The sequence below is a fragment of the Natrix helvetica genome (genome assembly GCF_964273705.1).
Source record: "Natrix helvetica genome assembly, chromosome: 4".
Lineage (NCBI taxonomy): Eukaryota > Metazoa > Chordata > Lepidosauria > Squamata > Natricidae > Natrix > Natrix helvetica.
This window is the reverse complement of record NC_138550.1, coordinates 131,703,883-131,726,652: the sequence shown is the minus strand read 5'-3', so window position 1 is coordinate 131,726,652 and position 22,770 is coordinate 131,703,883. Positions and strand designations below refer to the sequence as shown.

General features: G+C 38.9%; 1 protein-coding gene across 10 annotated transcripts in view; it reads right to left on the bottom strand.

Annotated features, from left to right (window-relative positions):
• Window positions 1-13,811: 13,811 nt before the first annotated feature.
• The window catches only part of YTHDF3 (YTH N6-methyladenosine RNA binding protein F3), a 21,077-nt gene continuing 12,118 nt past the window's right edge, over window positions 13,812-22,770 (bottom strand). For 7 of the 10 annotated variants that reach the window (XM_081952555.1, XM_081952560.1, XM_081952552.1 and 4 more), the window contains 3 exons: window positions 18,457-18,525; window positions 15,939-15,993; window positions 13,812-14,971 (listed from right to left, as the gene is read on the bottom strand). In XM_081952555.1, the coding sequence (XP_081808681.1) occupies window positions 14,970-14,971; window positions 15,939-15,993; window positions 18,457-18,525 (126 nt within the window). In that variant the 3' untranslated portion in view covers window positions 13,812-14,969. The remainder of the gene's footprint in view (window positions 14,972-15,938; window positions 15,994-18,456; window positions 18,526-22,770) is intronic. The other 3 variants (XM_081952557.1, XM_081952558.1, XM_081952559.1) reach the window with 3 other exon arrangements.

Genomic DNA, 22,770 nt, shown 5'->3' with positions numbered 1-22,770 from the left:
CAATCTCTGTGTCAGTGTTCCAAATATCATGCAGAATTAAATCATTGTCCAAGGCAAAGTAATCCTTAAAACTCCAATTTAATAAGACAGGCATGTTGGCATTATGCTGTTGAATTTCAACTCTAACGTACATCCGGTGAATTCACCCAGTTAAAAGTTCATCATTTAACCCCACACCCCATAATTCATCACATGGTCCAATCTTCATCTTCCACGCTGGCATGTACACCCCTCTTCTTCCGGCCAGGTGTCGAGGTGCGGAGACAAAAGACGACCTTGAACTTCTAAGAAATCCATAACAATACATTCCACAATCCTACTCCTTTCTATTCCCCCCTCCCAACTACTATACCAATGAAACAGCATAATATATATATATATGTTTTAATTATGTGGCAGGCCAAAGATCCTAAAAGGAACAGAATTACAGGCCTGACACTCTGTTCCCGCCTGAACAGAGGACCTTGGTGGAAATCATAGCAGATAGAGTGAATATCTAACACTTATCATGGCAGCAGAGTGTTCCTGGGAGGGATAAACAAAGAATAAATAATAATAATAAATAAATAAATATTTATTTCTTAGCCGCACCCTCTCCCGAAGGACTCGGGGTGGCGTACAATGAAACATATGAAATAAATATGTGGACAAAACAAACATATAACAGAGACATATACCGAGACATACACAAGGAGGAGGTCGGCTGATGAATAAAAAACAATTAGAATACAGTGATTAAAAAACCCCTAAATAATTAAATATAATTAAAATACCCAATTAAAAACCCGTCAGGAGCGATATGGTTAGATCAAAGTTGAGCCAGGCCAGCTACTTGGAATAGGTGGGTCTTAAGCTTAATACGAAAGGAGAGGAGGTCAGAGGTATTCCTAATATCCGGAGGGAGGTCATTCCACAGGGCTGGGCCCGCCACAGAGAAGGCTCTACTCCTAGGCGCCGCCCCCCGACACTGTCTAGTGGACGGCACCTGGAGGAGGCCCTCTCTGTGCGAGCGGATTGGTCGCAGGGATGTATGGGGCAGAATACGATCCCGCAAGTAACTAGGTCCTGAGCCATGGAGCGCTTTAAAGATTGTTATCAAAACCTTGAAACGCACCCGATAGACCACAGGAAGCCAGTGCAGCTCGCGCAGGAACGGTGTCACATGGGAGTACCTAGCACTCCCCATAATTACCCGCGCGGCTGCGTTCTGGACCAACTGTAGCCTCCGGGTGCATTTCAAGGGAAGCCCCATGTAGAGAGCGTTACAGTAGTCCAAGCGAGACGTCACCAGCGCATGAGTGACTGTGCGTAAGGCGTCCCGGTCCAGTAGGGGGCGCAATTGGCGCACCAGGCGAACCTGGTGGAACGCCCCCCTTGCCACGGCTGTCACATGGTCATCCATGGACAGCCGGGCATCCAGGAGGACGCCCAAATTGCGCGCCCGCTCCACGGGGGCAAGTTGAATGCCCCCAATGGCCAATGATGGAGTTAATTGGCTGAACCGGGGAGCTGGTACCCACAGCCACTCCGTCTTGGAGGGGTTGAGCTTGAGTCGGTTGTCATCCATCCAGATCCGTACGGCTTTCACACACCGGGACATCACTTCGATGGCCTCGTTGGGGTGGTTCAGGGTGGAAAAGTACAGCTGAGTATCATCAGCGTACAGGTGGTATCCCACCCCGAAACCACGGATGATCTCACCCAGCGGCTTCATATATGTGTTGAACAGGAGTGGCGAGAGGACCGACCCCTGTGGCACCCCACAAGTAAGGGGGCGTAGGGTCGACCTCTCTTCTCCTGCCAACACACGCTGCGTCCGGCCAGAAAGGTAGGAGCCGAACCACCGCAAAACGGTGCCCCGGACCCCCAACCCCTCCAGCCGGCGCAGCAGGATACCATGGTCGATGGTATCAAAAGCCGCCGAGAGGTCTAATAGGACCAGGATAGAGGAACAACCTCTATCTCTGGCCCTCCAGAGATCATCCACCAACGCGACCAAGGCCGTCTCCGTGCTGTGACCGGGGCGGAAGCCGGACTGGCGCGGGTCTAGATAATCATTTTCCTCCAGATGACGTGGAAACTGGTAGGCCACCACACTCTCTACAACCTTCGCCAAAAAGGGAAGGTTGGAGACAGGACGATAATTGGCCAGCTCCAAAGGGTCCAGGGAAGGCTTCTTGAGCAAGGGTCTCACCACCGCCTCTTTCAAGGCGGCCGGGAGAGACCCCTCGCTCAATGAAGCATTCACTAGGCCCAGGAGCCAGTCTCGTGTAACCTCCCAGGATGCCAGTACAAGCCAGGAGGGGCACGGGTCCAATAAACATGTGGTGGGTCGCAGTCGTCCACGCATTCTGTCCAAATCCTCGATGGCAACCAAGTCAAACTCCTCCCAGATCGATTCCTCAAGACTCGCCATGGACGTCTCCATTGGACCACTGACAGGGACCCAATCCCTCCGGATTTGAGCGATTTTATCCTGCAGATATTTACCAAATTCCTCTGCCCTGCCCTGTAGAGGGGCCTCCCGCGGCCTCTGAAACAAGAGGGAGCGGGACACCCGAAACAGGGCGGCAGGGCGGTTCTCCGCGGATGCAATGAGAGTGGCACAATATTGGCGTTTGACCACTCTCAATGCCACAAGGTACGTCCTTAAATGGGCTTGTGCCTGTGTTCGATCAAATTCGGAGCGAGAGGATCTCCAACGACTCTCTAGACGTCTCTTGTGGCATTTCATCACCCTTAGTTCCTCGGTAAACCAAGGGGCCAGGGTGGATCGTTGCCGCCGGAGAGGCGGCAAAGGCGCCACCCGGTTCAAGGCCCCGGTAGTCGCCACCCGGTTCAAGGCCCCGGTAGAATGCTGGGAATATATATCAAAGGAATATATTCCCAAGAGAGAAGGTTTGAAGGTCTCTGTTATCCAGCTAAAGCAAGAAAGAAGCAGCAATAAAGATAGTTCTCCGAGGTAGATCACTTTAGTGACAAGAGCAAAGTCATAATTTCATATTGTGCAGGAGAAGACAATCGTATACCATCCCTGTATATGCACCAAGAAAATCCCTCAGGTTGGATGGCACTCAACATGCTACTGTGTTTCTCCCAAAATAAGACCCAGTCTTATTTTCTTTTGGGCACCGAAATAAGCACTAGGTCTTATTTTCAGGGGATGTCTTATTTCTTTTGAGTGCCACCACCATGAGACAGGGTGGTGGAGCTCCCCAACGCATCCTGCATCAGCGTACCTCAGAGTCCCCGCAGCCAGGCCATTCATACCCTGGCAACTGCCTCACCTTGCGGCGGCAGCCCACTTCTTCCAGCACCGGAACATCACTTGGCCCTCTGCTGCAGTGCCACGCTGGTGCCAGAAGAAGAAGTGGGCTAGTGGCCACATGGGCACTGCTGCACATGGTTGATGGTGTTGCCTTCATGAGGCAGTTGTCGGGGCACGTCTGCAGGGCCTCTGAGTTAAGTCAATGTGCTAGTTGACAGTTGGCAGCTCCCCTCCTTACCTCACCTCATGTCAGCAGTACCACAAGCAACCAGACAGAATAGGTGGCTGGGTGGCTGGGCAGGCACTTAAGTAGGTCTTATTTTGGGGGGGATAGGACTTATATTGGGCGCACACATAGAAAACATGCTAGGGCTTATTTTGGGGATAAGTGTTATTTTCAGGAAAACATGGTACTAAGAAAGAAGTAATGATCTTTGAAAGTAGCAATGTTGTTTATGACACAAATATATTAAAGGCTTCAGAAATCTAGTTGCTGAAGTTGCCATGCAGGAAAAGAAAATTGAAACCTGCAAAAACAAAATTAGCATGGGAATTTGAAACATAAAATGAATGAACATGGTAAAGTTCAACTTAGTGAAAAATGAAACTAATGAACTATACATTGTAGAAGTAATTGTATAATTAGATCTAAGAAAATGTCATTTAGGAGCTGCTTTAGCAAATACTTTATTATTCAGTTTTATAGCCTGAAATATTATATTTTAATCTTATGTTTTTGTGCAACACTATTTTTGTGTATATTTTACTGAGATCTTATATTTTATAATAATAAATAAATTCTTGCTAATTCTAGAAACTGTAGAACATAATCCACCTAAAAATATTTCCTTTGAAGTGCAGTAATAAGCTATTGCTAATTAATCAAAGACTTAAAATGCTGAAACTATAGGCTGATTATTTTAAGCAAAGAACAAATAATTATTCTGGAATTAGTTTGAAGATAAGATTGCACTCTAAAGTATGCAACATGTCATCTTTATCTAGTTAAGATGTATGTAGTTTTGCCCGTCTGATCACTTTTAACTCAATTAAACCAGAGCGTTCCTGACTGCTAAATCAGGATAACCCTAAAATACCAACAGAGATGCAGGTAACTCTTTTCTGCCATCTAATGGCCATATGCATTTTGCAATGCAGACTTGACAGTCCCAGAAAAACTCATCAGAACTGAAGAAGCTTCTTTGATGAGAAGCGAAACCTTTTCAAATAAATAAGAGCTGTGGTGGCACAGTGGTTAGAGTACAGTACTGTAGGCTACTTCTGCTGCCTGCCGGCTGTCTGCAAATTGGCAGTTCAAATCTCACCAGGCTCAAGGTTGACTCAGCCTTCCATCCTTCTGAGGTGGTAAAATGAGGACCCAGATTGTTGGGGGCAATATGCTGACTCTGTAAAACCGCTTTGACAGGTCTGTAAAGCACTGTAAAGTGGTATATAAACCTAAGTGCTATTGCTAAGTGCTAAAAAACAAAGTCCAGTTGCCTTTTGAACAGCACCTTTGGGACAACTATGACCTGGGTGATTGATAATCTCCATAGATATACAGACTTGATAGCTCTATTGTTTATTTGCAGACAATACCTTTGATCCCCCAAAAGCCCAATGGAATCAAACAAAACAAATTATTTGCCTACTGGTAAATGGGTGTTTGATGACTGGCCATACCCAAGTATCTTTCTCCTATGTATATTTATTCATTTTTTGTTTTGTCCATGAAAAGGTTAACTAACGTAAAATTGCATAGGAAATCCTGCTGTCCAACCAAGAGGGTCTCAAACAACTTTCCTAGTTTTCCTGGCTGCTGAATGAAGAGGCGTTATGAAGATCTCAATTACTTTCTTCGCCCTCCTTTTGTTTATTTGGAAGTCATGTGTAATATAATGGCTAACAGTTCTGGATTGCAGAAATTCAGACAATCATTAGCGGGAAGCAAAGAGTTATTAAAAACCTAAATCTTTTAGTGTTATCAAGTGAACATGAAGACTTTTATAGCCCATATCTAATGATCCAAGGGGTAACATGACCTGGAGAATATAAGAGAATGTTGCATGTCAACGCAAAAAGATTAAAGCTGCTATCTAGATACGGAGTGTTCCTCGTCCGTAAGTACTGAACTTTAACCCACAATCAGAGCCTGCATGCCCAAAAATATTGATAAGACGTAAACTTGTTTTTGTGTCATGCAAGAATAATGAGCTGTTTATTTTGATAGAAGCCATTGCCTGTAGCTCCATGCTCTGAAATGATGAAAAGTTCATTTCAAATGTTTCTTCTTGGGAAGGAGCAATTCACTTCATAGATGAAAGGAAGGGACTTTCCAACAGCTTATCTAGTTTGTAGGTACAGGTGGTCCTTGATGCATGACAATTGGGACTGGAATTTTGGTTGCTAAGTGATACAGTTAAGTGAGTGATCAAACTTGATTTTATAACCTTTTTTTAACACAGCAAATTAGGTGGCCTTTCAGAAAATATGACATCCTCAATTGATATTGCTTGTTATAATTAGACAAATTACAAATTGTGATCATGTTATGTATGACACTCTACCTGGTCATAAAGGTGAGACAGTTACCAAGTGCCTAGATTGTGATCCCATGACCATGGGAATGGAGCAACAATTATAACTTTGTGTCAGGTCTTAAAAATACCTTTTTAAAGACTATCGTATTAAACCAAATCAAGGCTATCTGTGTAATCATCCAATATTTAGCATGTACTGTACATGTACAGTATACTATATGTTGCAAAATTCCTGGAGAAAGTGGTTGCAGTACATTTAGGAAAACTATATTCCAGGGCTAAATTCATCATGAAGATGGCATCTGAATTGGCTTTGCATGAAAAGGAGACATATTAATTCCTTTCTTTTAGAAAGTTTAGAATATTTTGGACTGGACGATGTTCATCCATCGTTTGACATGTTTGACATCTAACAGGTTGTGGGCTGTCTGCGGTGTGTCTGCAGGTGGCTGGTAAGGCCTATACGAGCATAAAATGTTCTGCCACATGTCGGGCAAACATGTGTGGGCACCTTTGTTGTAGCATTTGCAGCTCTGGCTTTGCCAAATGTTGGACTTAGTGCTATGTGTAAACCAGTGAATTTCTGTATCCATGAAATGACTTAATAGTATCACTTTGTTAAAGATTTTAATTAATTTCCTCTTTGTTCTTTCAATCTTTTATATCTATGTGTATATAGACATAAACACATATATTGAAGTTGTTAATATGGTTATTGGGGGGGAAAAGAGAGGTGCGGAAGGATATTATCAGAAAAGGTTTGGGAAGGGTTGTTTTTAATCCCCCCCCAAAAAAAAGACAAATTCTTAATGGCCAGAAACAAATCTGGTTTTCTAACCTTTAGTGGGTTTCTCTATAATTACTTGCCAACTATTAAAGCAAACAAAAGTAAGTTGATCCAATTATGTGCAGACAGGTAGCTGATAAAGTGTTCATGAGATAAAAATTAACTTTCATCAAATAAGTTGTTGATGTTCTAATCTATGGTTTCAAAACTGGAATTCCTTTCCTGTGACAGAATTGATTTTCTATGCCAAAATGTGGCCAGCCTAAGCAGTGTAGCAATACAATGTTACCTAGGATATTCTAGTTTCACAATTTGCAGTGGGGAAACAGTTATCTGTTTTATAAGTTTGTGTTTAACAGGTTATCAAGAAGAACAAAAAAGTTCTATAAGTCTTTAGGAAAAGAACAAAGGAAAAGAAACCAAGGGTAAAATTTAACATTGACCAAATTAATCTTGTGAAATAAAAGGAAAAAAGGGAGATGAACATTTAAATTCTGCTTCTTTTTTCTCTATTATGCAGGGCTTCAGCACTAACAACCAACAACTGGAGAAAGAAAGAGACCTCATTATGCTTATTTATAGCATTCCCTTTTTTGCATTTATCCACACAAATGAAACCATAAAAGAAACAAAATATAAAAGAAATGTGTAGTTCTTTCATTAACTTGTCTGCAGCATGTATTGGTCCATAAATTAATCTGCATAAGGGACTAATAGAGATGGGGGTGGGGAATGGGAGTGGGGAAGAAGAGGAGGAAAATTCAAAGCTATGCCATTGTAATTACAGCTCTTTAAATATCAAAAGACACAAAAGAAGATTCCTTTTGAAAAGCTTGCCGACATTCTTGGCAAGCTACTATTAAATACTTGCATAAATCTGTAGTCTGTTCTCCCTGGACAAGTATAGGTGACATTGCTTTAATAGCGTAAAGGTCTTTGTTAAGATGCAGAGATGTGCTTCCTGGATTTTTATACTGTTGTGGTATGTACTCCATTGTTTCAGTACTTATAAAACTTTAAAAACAAAAACAGGAGCAGGAAGGGGGGGGAGAAAAAGTGGTCTCCAAAATAATTCAACTCAATGCTTGTTGCATAGGACATCAAAAATAATAAAAGATTCTTCTCCATCATTTAGCAGAGTAGTCCAAAACGGCAGGAAATACTGCCTAAGTCTAGCCCAATGATCATTGTGTAGTAAAAAATGAATAATTCTTAAATCTGTATAGTTCTCTAGTAAAACCTAAAGCTATAGGGTACACTGAACAAAGGGACGCGATGGCTCAGTGGCTAAGATGCTGAGCTTGTTGATCAGAATGTCGGCAGTTTGGTCGTTTGAATCCTTAGCGCCGTGTAATGGTGTGAGCTCCCGTTACTTCTCCCAGCTTCTGCCAACCTAGCAATTCGAAAGCATGTAAAAAATGCAAGTAGAAAAAATAGGAAAGGTGACAGTGTTCCATGCGCGTCTGGCGTTTAATCATGCTGGCCACATGACCACTGAGATGTCTTCGGACAGTGCTGGCTCTTCAGCTTTGAAATGGAGATGAGCACCGTCCCCTAGAGTCAAAAACAAATAGCGCATACGTGTGATGGGAACCTTTACCTTTATCTTACACTGAACAATATTTTTTGAGATCTAGGGGTTTGGAATATTCTAGTAATCAAAGTTTTGTGCATATGGCAGGCTCTGTTTTTTGTGTGGGATTATTATTTCTCTGGGAGGTGAGAGGCATAAGCTAAGCACTATTCACTTATGCTATAGATCAGGGGTGTCAAGCAAAAAGCCCAGGGGCCAGGTGCAGCCTGTGGGGTGTTTAGATCTGGCCCCTGGGCCATCCTGGAAACAGCAAAGGACCAGCCCGCAGTGCCTCTGCCAGCAAAAATGGATCTTGCAAGGGCTCCATTTTCACTGGCAGAGGGTTGCAGGCGGCCATTGCAGCCGAAAACGGAGCTCAGGAGCCCGTTTTCACTAGCGGAGTGCTTGGCCCGCCACAGGGGCCACGACACGATGTCGAGCTGGCCACACACACCCACACCCAAGATCAAACACAAACCTGATGCGGCGCTCAATGAAATTGAGTTTGATACGCCTGCTGTAGATAGTTGAAGTCAACCCAAACATGATAACAAAAGCTTAGTTACTCAGAAGATAAGCCAACCTGGTCTGTTTTTCTCTCAGAGGATTGAATGTCTAAGAAAGCCCATTAGATAAATTTTAGGATAGGAGCAAGTATTTGGTTGTGATTAATCATAGGGGAAGGTGCAGGAAAATCTTTTGCAGTAGCTATTTTTGAGATTGGATAGCCATGGGATAGAGATGGTGTGGGTTGTGTCCTGCATCAAGTAGCTTCTTAAGTTTTATTAATACGATAGTCCATGTATGAAATATGTTATTAGTCAAAGATGTCCCCACTATAAATGAATATAACTGAATTACAGAATCATAGGGTTGGAACGAACCTTGGAACTCTTCTAGTCCGATCCCGTCCTAGGAAGACATCTTCATACCATTGCGGACATTCAACCTTGGTTTCAACCCACAACGGGGTACAGTTAAAAGTGACAGGATGTTCTGTTCTTAAATAGCGATCAGGGTTAGTAAATCTCCCCTTATTTCAAGTTTGATTTTCCCTCTTTAAAGTTTCCACCACTGATTCTTGCCCTATCTTTCTATTCTGGAAAAAAAAAATCTACTTCCCTCTGACAGCCTTAAGTGTTTAAAGACAGGTGTCATGCCCCCTCTTACTCTGCTTTTTTTACAGCCCCTCATTACCTTCATTGTTCTTCTATTCTCTTTCCAGTTGGTCAGTATCCTTGCTGCATTGTGGCAACTAGTACTGGACAGTGTTCCATGGAAAGTTTGATCAATTCAGAGAATAGCAGAAATACTGTATTGTTTCCAGTGATGTCACACTATACCTTTGTTAATGCAGCCCAAGATTGCATTTGTTCTTTTGGCAGCAGCAGCACATAGATGGTTCATGCTTCCACTGTGATCTACCCAAGTACTCCTTCTCACATAAACTATTGCTAAGCCATCTGTCATCACTCTGTACCTCTCTATCTACTTTTTTGCCCCTTATCTAGGTGCATCAACTTCATTTCTCGAACATCGTTGTTGAATAGAGCTCATCGTTCAAGTTTATATCATTTTGATTGCTGAATCTTTCCTTTTTTCTTTTCTTAGCAAACCCCCCCCCCCCCGCTTTGTGTCATCCATTTGATCCCCATATATAAGTCATGTATTAAAATATTGGATCTAAGCAGACAAAATCCTAAATTACTACATTGTCTTCCCAGAGGTAGACATATATCTGTTAGATGTACATTTCCGGTATGATTGCTGAACCTGCTGAGAATCCATGTGATAGAGAAACATAAAACTAACATACCACTTTATGAAGGCGGCTATGATCAATTTTACAAGTGGCTTATTGAAGTCTTGAGTGTACATGTATATTCTCCTGGTCTATTAATTTGGTCACACAGCCTCACCAAAAGTAGATTCATCTAGCAATGCCTATTTTTAACAAATCCATGCTAGCTTCTGGTAATTTTGTTCCTTTTCAAGGACTTGCACTCTCAATTCTTGATCATTATTTTTCTAGGATTTTTCTGATAGTGATGTTAAGCTGACTAGTCAGTAGTTTCTTAGGTCATTTGTTCTGTTTTTCAAAAATGAAAACATTAGCTCTTGTTGCATTTCCCATGAACTCCAGAAATACTCATAAACTAGCCAGTGATTCTGAAAGCACATCCTTCAGTTTCGTTAGTACTCTAAGAGGTAATATATCTGTTCTCAAATACTTAAAATTATTTAAAGTAGTGAGATGTTATCTCACCAGTTCCTGCAAAGTTCGATAACAATTAAAATGCCTTTGCCAATGGTCAAAAAGACTAGGAAGCCCAACATACAAGAGGTAACCACTAAAGCAACCACTCCCAACTAGACACATACTATGCCTCATCCTAGAAGGATGGAATAGTTTTGTTGATCTGTTTTTCAGGTACTGCTCTGTTTTACCAGTGCTTTTTTTTTCTTTTATTTTAAATTCTCAGATATTTAGAGCCTTGAATTGAATGCTATATAACCTGAAACAAACAAATGTTGACCTCTGGACTAAAAGTATTTTGATTTTGTGGTCAAGTTCTTGTTCTCTCTCTTACACACACACTTCTCAATATAGGTATATTTAATGACAATGGGATCATGCCATTTTGTGAAGAGGAATCTAGAACTCTTTGGTCCAGTTGAACAATTCTTTCTAATTAAATGTAATAGAGAATAGAGCAAGGGGCAAATACACATTTGTACATTATTGGTTCTTAAAATATGAAACTCGTACAAAGAAACCTAATCAGATAGTCTTGAGCATATCTCCCAATTTAACCAGTAGATCTGTAAATTCATGAGGAACTTGACTATGTTGCTCTCCAAGTATCTACCCAACAACTCACAGGAAGATGCTACGGGTTTTATGTGTTTTCTCTGTTGGATACGAGATTTTTATATTGTGGAAATGCTTGACAAAATAAAGGAGGGAGTTGGACAAATCAAGAGCAAATAGGAGGGCAGTGAATAACAACTTGGCTAGGTCAATTAACTCTGCAGCTTATGAAATCTGTTTATATTTCTTCAGAAACAGTGTGTGCCTAATGTCATACGGGTCATGTCATTTCTTCCACAGTGAATAAATATTTCTTTTAAAGGCGATGATGGTCAAAAAAATGATGGGAGCTCTCCAAATTCATCTCTTTCTTCTTTGTTCTGCAGATGCTGCTAATTTTGACATCCGGCAGCAAAATGGCTTACCTGATGTCGAATATACAATAGATCAGCCTTATTGTTAACATAATTTGAAAGGCCTACTCTACTGCCATCTGCTGGTAAATATATACTTGTTTTGTTTTAGTAAACAGGCGGTAGGGGGGAGTGGTCACATTTTCTTATTAATGCAGTTCAGCATTAAAAGTTCTGCAATTTCTCCCTTAATTGTAAAATGTTAACTTAAACTTTAAGCATAAGGTAGACAATTTTACTGTGTGATTGTAGTATAATTTTGTTAAATTTACACCTAATATACATATTCTAAGCATAACATCTTTTTAGGTCTCTACGTCCTGCTGCATAAGCCTAAGAAACTTGATTTCAGATTTATCAAAATCACACCAATATTCAACTAATGAAATAGTGAATGAGAGTGGAATACTTCAAATTCCAAAGTTGATTTTACTTTGAAACACATTGTTCCAACTTTCAAGCTGAAAATTCTGAACTCAGAATAGAAAAATCCTTTAAATGATTAGAATAATCCATTTCAAGAACTCATTGTCTGATACACTCTTAGTTGAGAACATTGGATAATTTTGCATCATTTTCCATAATTCAAAACAATTATTATATTCATATTGTACATTGTAGTTTAGGATAGCCTATTTCAAATTACTGTAAGTCTTCTAAAGTCACTATGTTAACTGAAAAACAACAAAACGTTATTCTCCAAGATTCTCCAAGTAATTATCAAGATTCTATCGGCACATTTTGCAGTTATTAAAATGAGGAAAAAAATCCATTTGTAGGAATAATATCAAAACAAACAGAGGCATTGTTTTTCTAACTCAAGCAGCAAGCATGATCTCTGTTCATATAATAAACTTTAACCACGGTTCAATGAAAACTGTAGACTTCATAATGTGAAGATAAAAGTATGGGTGGGTACAATTATACTTGCTGGGTACATCAATTAATTGACACTATTGTTAAATGTATTTTGTAAACTAGACCAGGGTCTCCAACCTCCAGGCAATGGACCAGTATCAGACCACAGCCTGTTCAGAATCGGGCCACACACCTGGAGGTGAGTGGCAGGCAAACAAAACTGCACATAGTGGGATCTAGTTTGCACACTCTTCCTCTCCCTGACCCCGTCTGTGGAAAAAATGTCTTCCACAAACCATACCGTTGGGCAAAAAATGTTGGGGCCACTGGACTACACCACTGTATACTTCTAACATATATGCATGGGACTTAAGAGAATATGTAACTTATTTCAAATTACATTCATTTGGAAATACATATCTAGCAACTAAATTTCCTAAATATAGTTTATTAGAAGGAAGCCCCACAGAGTTCAAAGTACTATAAATCCATGCGTGTAAAGAAAAGCCTAAGATTCAATCCCATGGAGTTATGGTGGAAGATTTCTTCAGAATGGACCCATTTGGATTGTGACAGAGTTAGTGTGATGTCAGAGGCACACTGGAAGCAGCTTTAGATTCACCCGTGTGATATAATGTCCAATATATGCCATCCTGGATGATTTTTTAAAATTAATTATCCTTTCTTCTGTTAAGGCAAGCTCAACCCAGCAGAATCTTTGGCAACATTAACCAGTTGGAATGACATGATTTCTCTTTCCCTTTCTTACATAAAATTCTTCTAAAAGTAAAGCTATTGACTCGGACAATACATTTAATATGTGTAGGTAGTCCGCAACCTATGACTATAATTGGAACCAGAATTTCTACTGCTGAGCAAGGAAACTGTTAAGTGAGTTCCATTTGATTTTATGATCTTTTGGCCATGGTTATTAAGAAAATCACTGCAGTTAAGTAAATCATGCAGTGGTCGGTCATTAATCTTATTTCTCCCACTGACTTTGTTGTCGGAAGGTTGCAAATGATGGCCTCAGGACACTGCAACTGTTATAAAATACCTGCTGGCAGTTGCCAATGCCCGAATTTTGATCATGTAACTGTGGGGATGCTGCAATGGCTGAAAATGTCAGGATTGGTTGCCAATCACTTTTTTCACTGCTGTTTTAATTAAGACAGTTGCTAAACAAACAGTTGTAAGGCGAGAACTACCTGTACAAGGTTGCCTTCAAGCATAAGGGCAAAAATAAAACCTTTTTAACTAAACTACCATCTACCCAATTTATGTGTATCTGTGTGTGTGTGTGTGTGTGTGTGTCTTAAGAGAGAGAGACAGACAGACAGACAAAAATAACATTCTAATGTAATCCTAATACCATAACAAGTTCTAAAACGAAGAGTACTTGTTTCGCCTCCACTCTTCTAAAAACGTAACACAATTTGATGGCATACTGCAGCTGTTTTTTACATAGATAATATAGCTATTGTGTTTTCAAACAGTACTACTCACATTGATGCACAAGTAAACTTTTAAAATAAAATTTAAAAAGTAGCATAGAACATATTCAGGTGATTATGATTCCTAGGCTTTTATTATATAGTACTAATAAGTAACATGTAAACACAGCCATGAGAGCATACAAACTGAAACCATGAATAAACGTTTTATTTCCCAAAGTATTTTGAACTGAAAAAATAGCAGACTATTATATTCAGAATTGGGAACAAACAAAATCTGAGAAACTGAATATATGCTTGCTAAAACAAGAATAATGTTTATTTAGCTAGTGAATCACTTCGAGGAATAAATTTTCACTTCCATGATAGCAATCTTTTCAGGCTTGCAAACACCCAGAAATAGGAATTAAAGATTTTAAGTGTTGTTATAAAGGTCATAAAAAGTCTGATTTAGACTGAGGTACATGTACTCAAAACTGAGATTGAGTGTAGCAAACAAACAGTTCCTCAGACAAACACACTTCTTCTGGTATACATGTTACAGGGGAAAAAAAAAGAAATGTGCATTAACTGGTGCGGCCCACCAAGCTGCATATATTAATATTCTCTACACCAAACAGTTTGAAACAAGGGAAATGACATTCTAATATAATTTCATGTTATAATTCATTTGGCTAAACTGTAGCTCAAAGTTGCTTTGCCATATTAAAAGTTTACTACAATAATTTTCACATGAACATTTAGACTTGAATTTTACTCCAGGACTAAATATGGCATGATTTTGCTTTAAATTCTGCTGAATAGCTAAAAAAAAAACCTGACAATTAAAAAACTACATCAAAGAAAAATAAATTGAAGCAATGTGAATCTCACATCATTGAACCACTTATGATGGTTAATTGTTAGTATTTAACAAATTCAAAGAGTTAATGGATCCTTGCATTCGTTCCATCTCCTGTGCCTTAGCTAGGATGCATAATTACAAAAGACAGCAGATACTGGTAAAAGCTTCAGGACAGAAAGTGCTTGACGAAGTTACAGTTCTCAAGTGTGTTTGGTGAGAGAGTATAAGGGCAGATGCACTGATGAGAACCATTACAAGAAGAGTCATTTGTGTTAAAGTGTTCAAAGATGTCACCTTAAGCAGGAACAAAGCTTTAATAACGTCTTCTTAGACATATTAGGCATTTCCAGAGTCTACATCATTAGTGTTGTAATTCTAGAAGGATCATCTCCATATAGTTATTGTTTGTTTCTATTCCTCTCCTGCAGGACAGAAAAAAAGGAAAATCAATAAAGCATTATCACAAAATACTTAAGTTCTATACAGTGGATGACACACCAACTCTTCAATTATAAGTGCTTCATAAAAACAAACTGAAACCTTTATCAAAACATGAAAGCAAAATCATTTCTCAACCTATAAAATTTGAACTTGTTAGTTTAGAAAATTCTATACAATATTTTAAGAAAAATAAGCATACCATAGTATTTTATCAAAGCATAAACCACTCTTCCATAGTAATGTATATTTCGTATCACTTTAATTTTCTGTATAGGCCTAAGACCATGGTGGTTTTCATTATTATAAGTGTTATTTATCAAAGTAGGGCCATTAATCATAGAATGGATAGAGTATTTATTGATGCTCTCTTTCAAGTTAAATAGAAAGTCAGAGCACAGAGCAAAACCTTTTGCTATAACCATTAACTTTAATCTGAATCCTTAAAATAGCAAAATCATCTTAACTGTATTGAAAATATGTTAATAGTCTGATTCTTTTTGGGTGAAGGATCTTTTAAATTCAGGGTTTTTTTTTTCGTATAACACAATGGTTCAACCAATCCAATATAAGGTTGCATATTTTGACCAAGGGTACTTCTCTTCATATTGTTAATATTAAGAGTCCAGTCTAAGATAGACTCTGTCCTTGATCAGGTCACGTGGAGGTTACTGCAGCTGGTCCATCTTGGATATCTGAGGCATTTGAATTCATTAGGCCTGAGGAAATGAACACAGTTCTTGGGGTGTATATATACAGCACTTCTGTGTTAGATCCATGTTCCTCCTGGCTGATTACAACCTCCAAAGGGGGAACGTGGTTGGGTTCTGGCAGTTGTTAATTTCTCTTTGAGGGAGGTAGATAGTTCTGCTGTCTCAAGGGGCTATTGCTAGACCCAACCACAGCAAGATTATTGTATACACAAACATGGAAATATCTGGCAATACCTACAGTTGAGGAGTGGTTGGCGAAGATGATAAAAACTTGTTGAGATGGCCAAATTGACCTGTTTGATTAGAAAAAAGATAATACCTATATTTATTGCAGATTGAAAATCCCTTATGGACTTTTGTGTAAAACAGAAAAAAAATCTATGTTTTTGACCATCAGAATAGATTATAGAAAGAGGCAATGATATAAGTTTAGAATGAGGTAAATCTAAAGTTGTACTTATAACTGTTTTAAAGAAAAATAGGAAACCACTATATCTTTTTCTCATTTTTCTATTTTCTTCTTTCGCTCTGCATGTTAGCTTTTTTATTTCTTCTTCTTTTTCTTTTTTTAGTTTGTATTAAAACTTTCAATAAAATTATATTAAAGGGAGGGTGTTAAACCCCACAATTCTGAATATTTTTGTCAGTATTCATACTTCCCTTTCTAAGGAAGGTTATAGACAAGGTGGTTGCATTGGTAGTTCAGAGGAAATGGAAGATGCTGGTTCTCTTCCTTCCTCCAGGATAAGTCTCAGTTGATATTGGTAGGAGGGAAAAGATACAGTGGTGGTGGGCTCTCCTCTGTGGAGCACCTCAGAGATAAAATACTGTCTCTTCTCTTGTTTATCATCTATGAAACTAGATGAGGTCATCTGACAGCTTGGGGTGAGCATTATATCTCACGAGAATGTCTAAGTAATGCCATGGAGGCTCTGTCTCAGGGCATGGAGGATATGGGGGTCTGGATGGGGCATAACAGGCTTTAGCTCAACTCAAGCAAGACTGAGTAGCTCTGATATTTTGGATCTCCTTACAAAATCTCCTTTTTGTAAGACCTTGAAAACTTGGATTTGCACCTGGGCATGGGTTAGAGCCTATCTCCTGGTCATAATGATGATAAGTTAAATCATTCCTGATAGCTATGTGTTATTATTATATAGTTAGTGGTTTTGTTTATTTTAAACTGTTTGCAAAGTGAGATAACCAATTATATAAATTGACTAGTTAAATAAAAATAACTCAATTCCTAAATAAAGCTAATCAGAAAGGTAAGAGGAGACCAGGATCCATTCTGTGGTAAATGGAATTAACGTATTTTTAGGAGTATAAGACGCACTGGAGTATAAGACGCACCAAGGTTTTGAAGAGACTTTTTTTTTAAAAAAAAAAGGTTTTGCACTCTGCAAACCTCCCCAAAACAGCTCATTTTCGTGAAAATGGGCCCGTTTTTTTTTTTCAAAAAAAAAAAAAAAAAGGGCATGAATAGCCCTTTGGAGGCTTGTAGAGTGTTGGGGTTGGGGGAATGAGCAAAAAAAAGCCCCTTTTTGTCAAAAAAAAGGGCATTAGGAAACTTATAGAGTGCTCCTGGGGTGGGGGGTGGGGCATAATTGAGCAAAAATGGGCTGTTTCTGGCTCATTTCTGCGCTCCCCAGCCCCCAGGAGCTCTCTTAAAGGCTCCTACAAGTTATGCACAGCCATTTTGGTGAACAGGACTGGGTTTCAGGAGGCAAAAAATGCTGTATTCAGTGTATAAGACACACCCAGATTTTCAGCCTCTTTTTTGAGGGGAAAAGATGTGTCTTATACGCCGAAAAATGTGTAGTCTATTATATACAACTCCATGTTTTTCATTTGCAAAGTTAATGGGAAAACTTCCAGAGATAAGCTTTGGGATTCTTTCTGCGATAAATACCATTTTCAAGTGTTTCTAATAGAGTAGTATGTTTCCTGTAGATACTGACTATCTTACAACATAATTCATAATATGTAGCACTGTCATTATCATAACATTATTTTTGGAAGGGAAAATACTCCTTCAATAGTAAATTATATCATAATACATGCTGCAAAAATACAGTAGAGAATCAAGTATGCTACCCTAATCCTATATTCTATTTAAATATACAATCTGTTATATGAAACATGGTTACAGAATGTCAAATAAAAATCGGTATCTTTATACGGACGTTCACATAGTGCAATCTGTTTTCCATTTATAATTTCAGTAGTTCAGCCAAATTCTATGCTGCTTATTGCATAATTTACTCATATTGAACGTAAAACATAGTCAAATACATAATTTTCAGTAAAGGTGTCCTAGGTTGCAACTGTTAACCAAGTATCTAGTTGAAACCAATTTTTATTAAGTATTTTTCAATCATTAATTTGGATTTCTTTCAATTATATATATAGAGCGCTGTTAATTGTTTACTCAACAACACAGATATGGGTGATACCAAATATTATAGAATTATTTTCTTAGATAGCCATTCAAGCTTATTAAAAGGTATATGTGTTAACAGATTGGGATTCAAAAGGTGGTATTCTATAAAAAAGAAGTTTCTCATTCCAAAGGGCCATTTGTTAGCTAGCAAAACAATGGGAAAAAACAACTCCCATCTCATCCACATATTCAAAAAAAAAACTATTTGCACAAACTTTCTTTTCAAGACTAGTTTTATTTTCTCAGAGCCCTGAATTCTTATTTTCATTATGCATCAAAATTATTCAGAGCACTTATCTGCAAACTGAAATACCTCATAGTTGGAAGGCAAAACAACCTCCTTCCCCTGTAGCCTCCCAAAATCTGGAAATGCAGGGATCATCTATGAAAATAAGGTACATGGAGAAGGAATCCACAAAAATATTCAATGATCTGCTCCTTATCTACTATGAGGAATTTCCTCTGCCAGTACAAGGACCCATTTAATTCAGTATATCAAATCTGGATTCAGTCTTTTTTTAAAATCACAACACAGTAATTAGCACAACCAACTGCACAAATTTCTGGTTCCGCTACCAATAAACCAGATTGGTCAGTTTTTCAAAAACAAATATATGATGGCAGAATTGGTTTAGTCTTCAACAACTAAATATTTGTTTATATTAACAAATATAACACGGTATATTTTCCACCTAAGGCATAAGGACAGAGTCTAAAGAAAAATAGCAATTCAGTTAAAAGATCAAGCCTTTATTAGGCTGTTCTAAAAATTTGGGAAAGAATAAAACATTTCATATTGTTAATTCATTTAGAGTATTAATAAGAATCTCAATTTAACAGTGGTTGGCTTTTACAATGGTGATCTGCAATCATCAGTGTCCATGAGGAGAGACCAAATAAAAAAGGCCTAATGGCAGTTGCAGCAGGATAATTGAAGCCCCTCTCCCCTTGCCATGTGTGCAATGCTGGCACACATAAAACAGAGGTAGAGCTTTGATCACACTGCTACTAGCATCATCTTGCCATTCTGAACCTCCATCTGTGGAGAGAGGGACTTCCCCTGTGGATACTGGTGTTCTCTAAAATAACTCCAGTTAATAACCATCAATTTGTGAATAGCTTCTATCAATCCTCTCCACTGACAAATATAGTTACAAGGCAATATAGGTTTGTTTGTTTTCTGACTTCCATTTGCAGTGACTATTTTTAGCTAAGGAATTAGAATACTTATCTTTTAAACTACCTAGTTTAAGAGAATATCTCACTCTAATATTTTCCAGGTATGTTTTATATTCCAGATTTCCTTCCAAAATGTCCAAAGTTATAGCTAACTAACATTTGTGAGACATTATTCTGGTTAAATAATTATCTAGTATTTCCACATTGAAAACTAATTTTTCCACTTAATGAATACATTTCTCAGCAGATTAGCGTATTATTGTTACTTTTCTACTTCACTACTTTTTCAGTAGTAAACGGACTTATAAAAGCTAAAGCATTATGAATTTTCAGCAATTTCTCTGTTGCTGATATTATAATATTTTTTCAAGTTTTTCAAAGCTTATCAAATGGGAAAAGTATGAAGTTTGGCAAGGAGATTCAACTCCTATCTGGGGCAAGTTTTTCAAAGCTTATCAAATGGGAAAAGTATGAAGTTTGGCAAGGAGATTCAACTCCTATCTGGGGCTTATATTCAAAATTCCTAATGGACAATAACCCTTTATTCACCTTTCATTGCAAAAAGCAATAATCTTATTCTACACTAGCCTACAATGGTTACATCATGTAATAAGACTCAGCACTGGGTTGGATTTAATTAAGCACATACAATATAAGCTTTGGTTTATCACACCAAGACACATTTTATAAGGAATATTTCACAATATAGCAATTAACATAAATGTGCAAATATTTAAACTACATTTTCAAGATTCTATAACACTACTTTATGCATATGTAATTTAATAATAGTCTAATACTTTAAAATATTATACATATTTAGAAGATAGATCCACTAAAATGTTTATTTCTTATTTATTTTGTTTACATGTTATCCATTCCCAAAGGCTCCAGGTGGTTAAAAATAATTCTGAAGCGCATTTAAAAATATAAAGGCAAAAAGATAAAATCTCAAAAATAAAAATTTCATATATCCATGAACCTGACCTTCAATTACAGTATATACCCTCTTCTTGTGCAAGGTGGAACAGGTAGCCTTTACAATTTTCTAAAGCCCCAAAACAATAAAGCAGGTCATCTCTCTGTTGGGAAGGAGTTCCACAGCATGGGCTAGGGCTATTCAAGAGACCCATTTTGAAAGCTCCATCAGGTGACACTCATAGGGATGGGATTGGGAGGGAATATATTGTATTTCATCTGGTTTGATGTACAGATGAGTACAAGAAAAATCAGTGTCCCTGCTAACCAGATCTTTAGCCATATAGGGCCTGCCAGGGGAAAATCAGCATCAGTCCTCTTTTAACGAATGGTTGTTCAGGAGCCATTTGAAATTGTAACAGTACTGAACAGAGTTACAAACTATGTCTGAAGTTATGACCATTGAGGTGTGCCTGCAATCACATGATAAAAATTTGGTTGCTTGTCAGTGAGCCTGTTCTTATAACCATAGGGATACTGCAATTTCTCCTCCACCTGCCTACCTCTCCACTCTGAACAACCTGTTAGCAGCCCAGGTCTCCACTTCAACCTTAGCCACTATCATTCAAAAAGATCACAGTACACCCTATCTCAAAGGCATGCAAGTCTTGGGGTATGATGCATCTGCAGCCTAACATTTCCCAAAATCTGCCTCTTACCTTCAGATGGTATTCTTTTTGTAATAGCCCCAGTAGCCTACCCAGGATAGCTACACTTACACGAAGCCTTTATTGTTGAAGCAGTTTCAGACCATCGTCTTGAATGACCTCTGAAGTCTCCAAAAACTACAAGCAAGCATACCCCCATTCTTGTGTGATTTTCAGAGGCTCCAGAGGCTATCCAAGAGCAAAGCAAGTTCTAGATAATCTGAAATCCACATTAGAGCATGCACCAGCTTCTGCAGCCTCTGAAAACTGCACAAGAACTGGGTGTGCTTTTATGCGATTTTTGGATACTGCGGAAACCACACAAGGATGTGGTGTGCTGCCACATGGCCTCTGGATCAAATCTGGGTTTCAATTGTAAACAGAAGACCAAGAACCAACTGGCAACCAATGTAGTTCCTGAAACAGGTATTATCAAAGTATACCAACATATATCATCACTGCTGGGTCCCCATATTCTATATTAACTGTTGTTTTTGAATACTCTGTAGTAGTAGCTCCACGCAGAGTTGTTACAATAATCTAGGAGATAATTGATTAGGACGTAAGCACCTATATATGAGTAGGGCTTCTCAGTCTAGAAATGATTGCAATCAGTACAGTATATTTAACTATGCAAAATCTATGCTAGTCACCACTAATACTTGCTCTTCAATCAAGAATTGTGAAGCTAGGAGAACTCCAAAATTCCTAAGTTCAAGGAGGACTCAGAGGATTGCACTCCTCAGCAAGCATATCCAATGCAATTTACTTACTATATCACAAACTGAATCCTGACTATCAAGATATAAATAATCTACTTTCTCTAGGAGAAATTGTTAAGATCACCCCTTTTTTCTAAGGAAATAGGTATAAAGTTGTACTGAACCAATGTTTCTTGAACTGGAGGTATGCTACAACCATCTCCAAAAACTACTGATCACTGCCAGATCCAACCATCTGCCATTTCACAGGAAGTGATAGCCAGCAGGAGCAGGGTTCTTACTGAAAAGTGATGAAAGTAACACTGTAGATAGAGCAGGGGTGTGAAACTCGATTTCATTGATGGACACAACAGGGTTGTGTTTGACCTTGGGGAGCGGGGATAGGTGTGGACAGGTGGGCGTGGGCAGCACGTCATTCATATCAGGACCACCTGTGGAGGCCGGAGTGCTTCTCCAGTGAAAAAAGGCTCCCAAGCTCGACGGCCTCCTGCAACCCTCTGCCAGTGAAAACGGAGCTCAGGAGGGCCGCACATAGCCCTCCCGAACTGTTTTCACTGGCAGGGGCACCGCAGGCCAGTCCTTCACTGTTTCCAGAGTAGCCCTGCGGGCCAGATCTAAGTACTCCGCAGCTGGATCCGGCCCCCGGGCCTTGAGTTTGACATCTCTGCTGTAGAAGATCTGCTTTCCCGGAGACATAAGCTCATCATAAACAGATCATTTCACAAGACAAGACTTCAATCACCTCTACTATTAGTGTGTGCCAGAAATCTAGCTTCTGTTAAACCTAAGCAATTTTATCAACAAAAGCTGCAAGTAATTTTTAATAACTTTTCAAATGGTCTTGGCTTACTGTCGAATAAATGAATTACAGTTCAGTCTTTTTAAAAACTAAAAAAAACTGTTTTTGTCTCCACAAAGACAAAGTGTTTTGATAATAAACTATGTGTCTGAAGCAAAATCCTTACTTGCAGATAATCCAAGGAAGAACAAGTTAAATCCGGATGGCTAAGAGGCTTTAGATCCAAATCAGAAGAAAGGTGCTTATTGCTTTACCCAGTTTGATTCCTTTAGCCTTCTCAGAACAATCCAAGAATGGAAAAA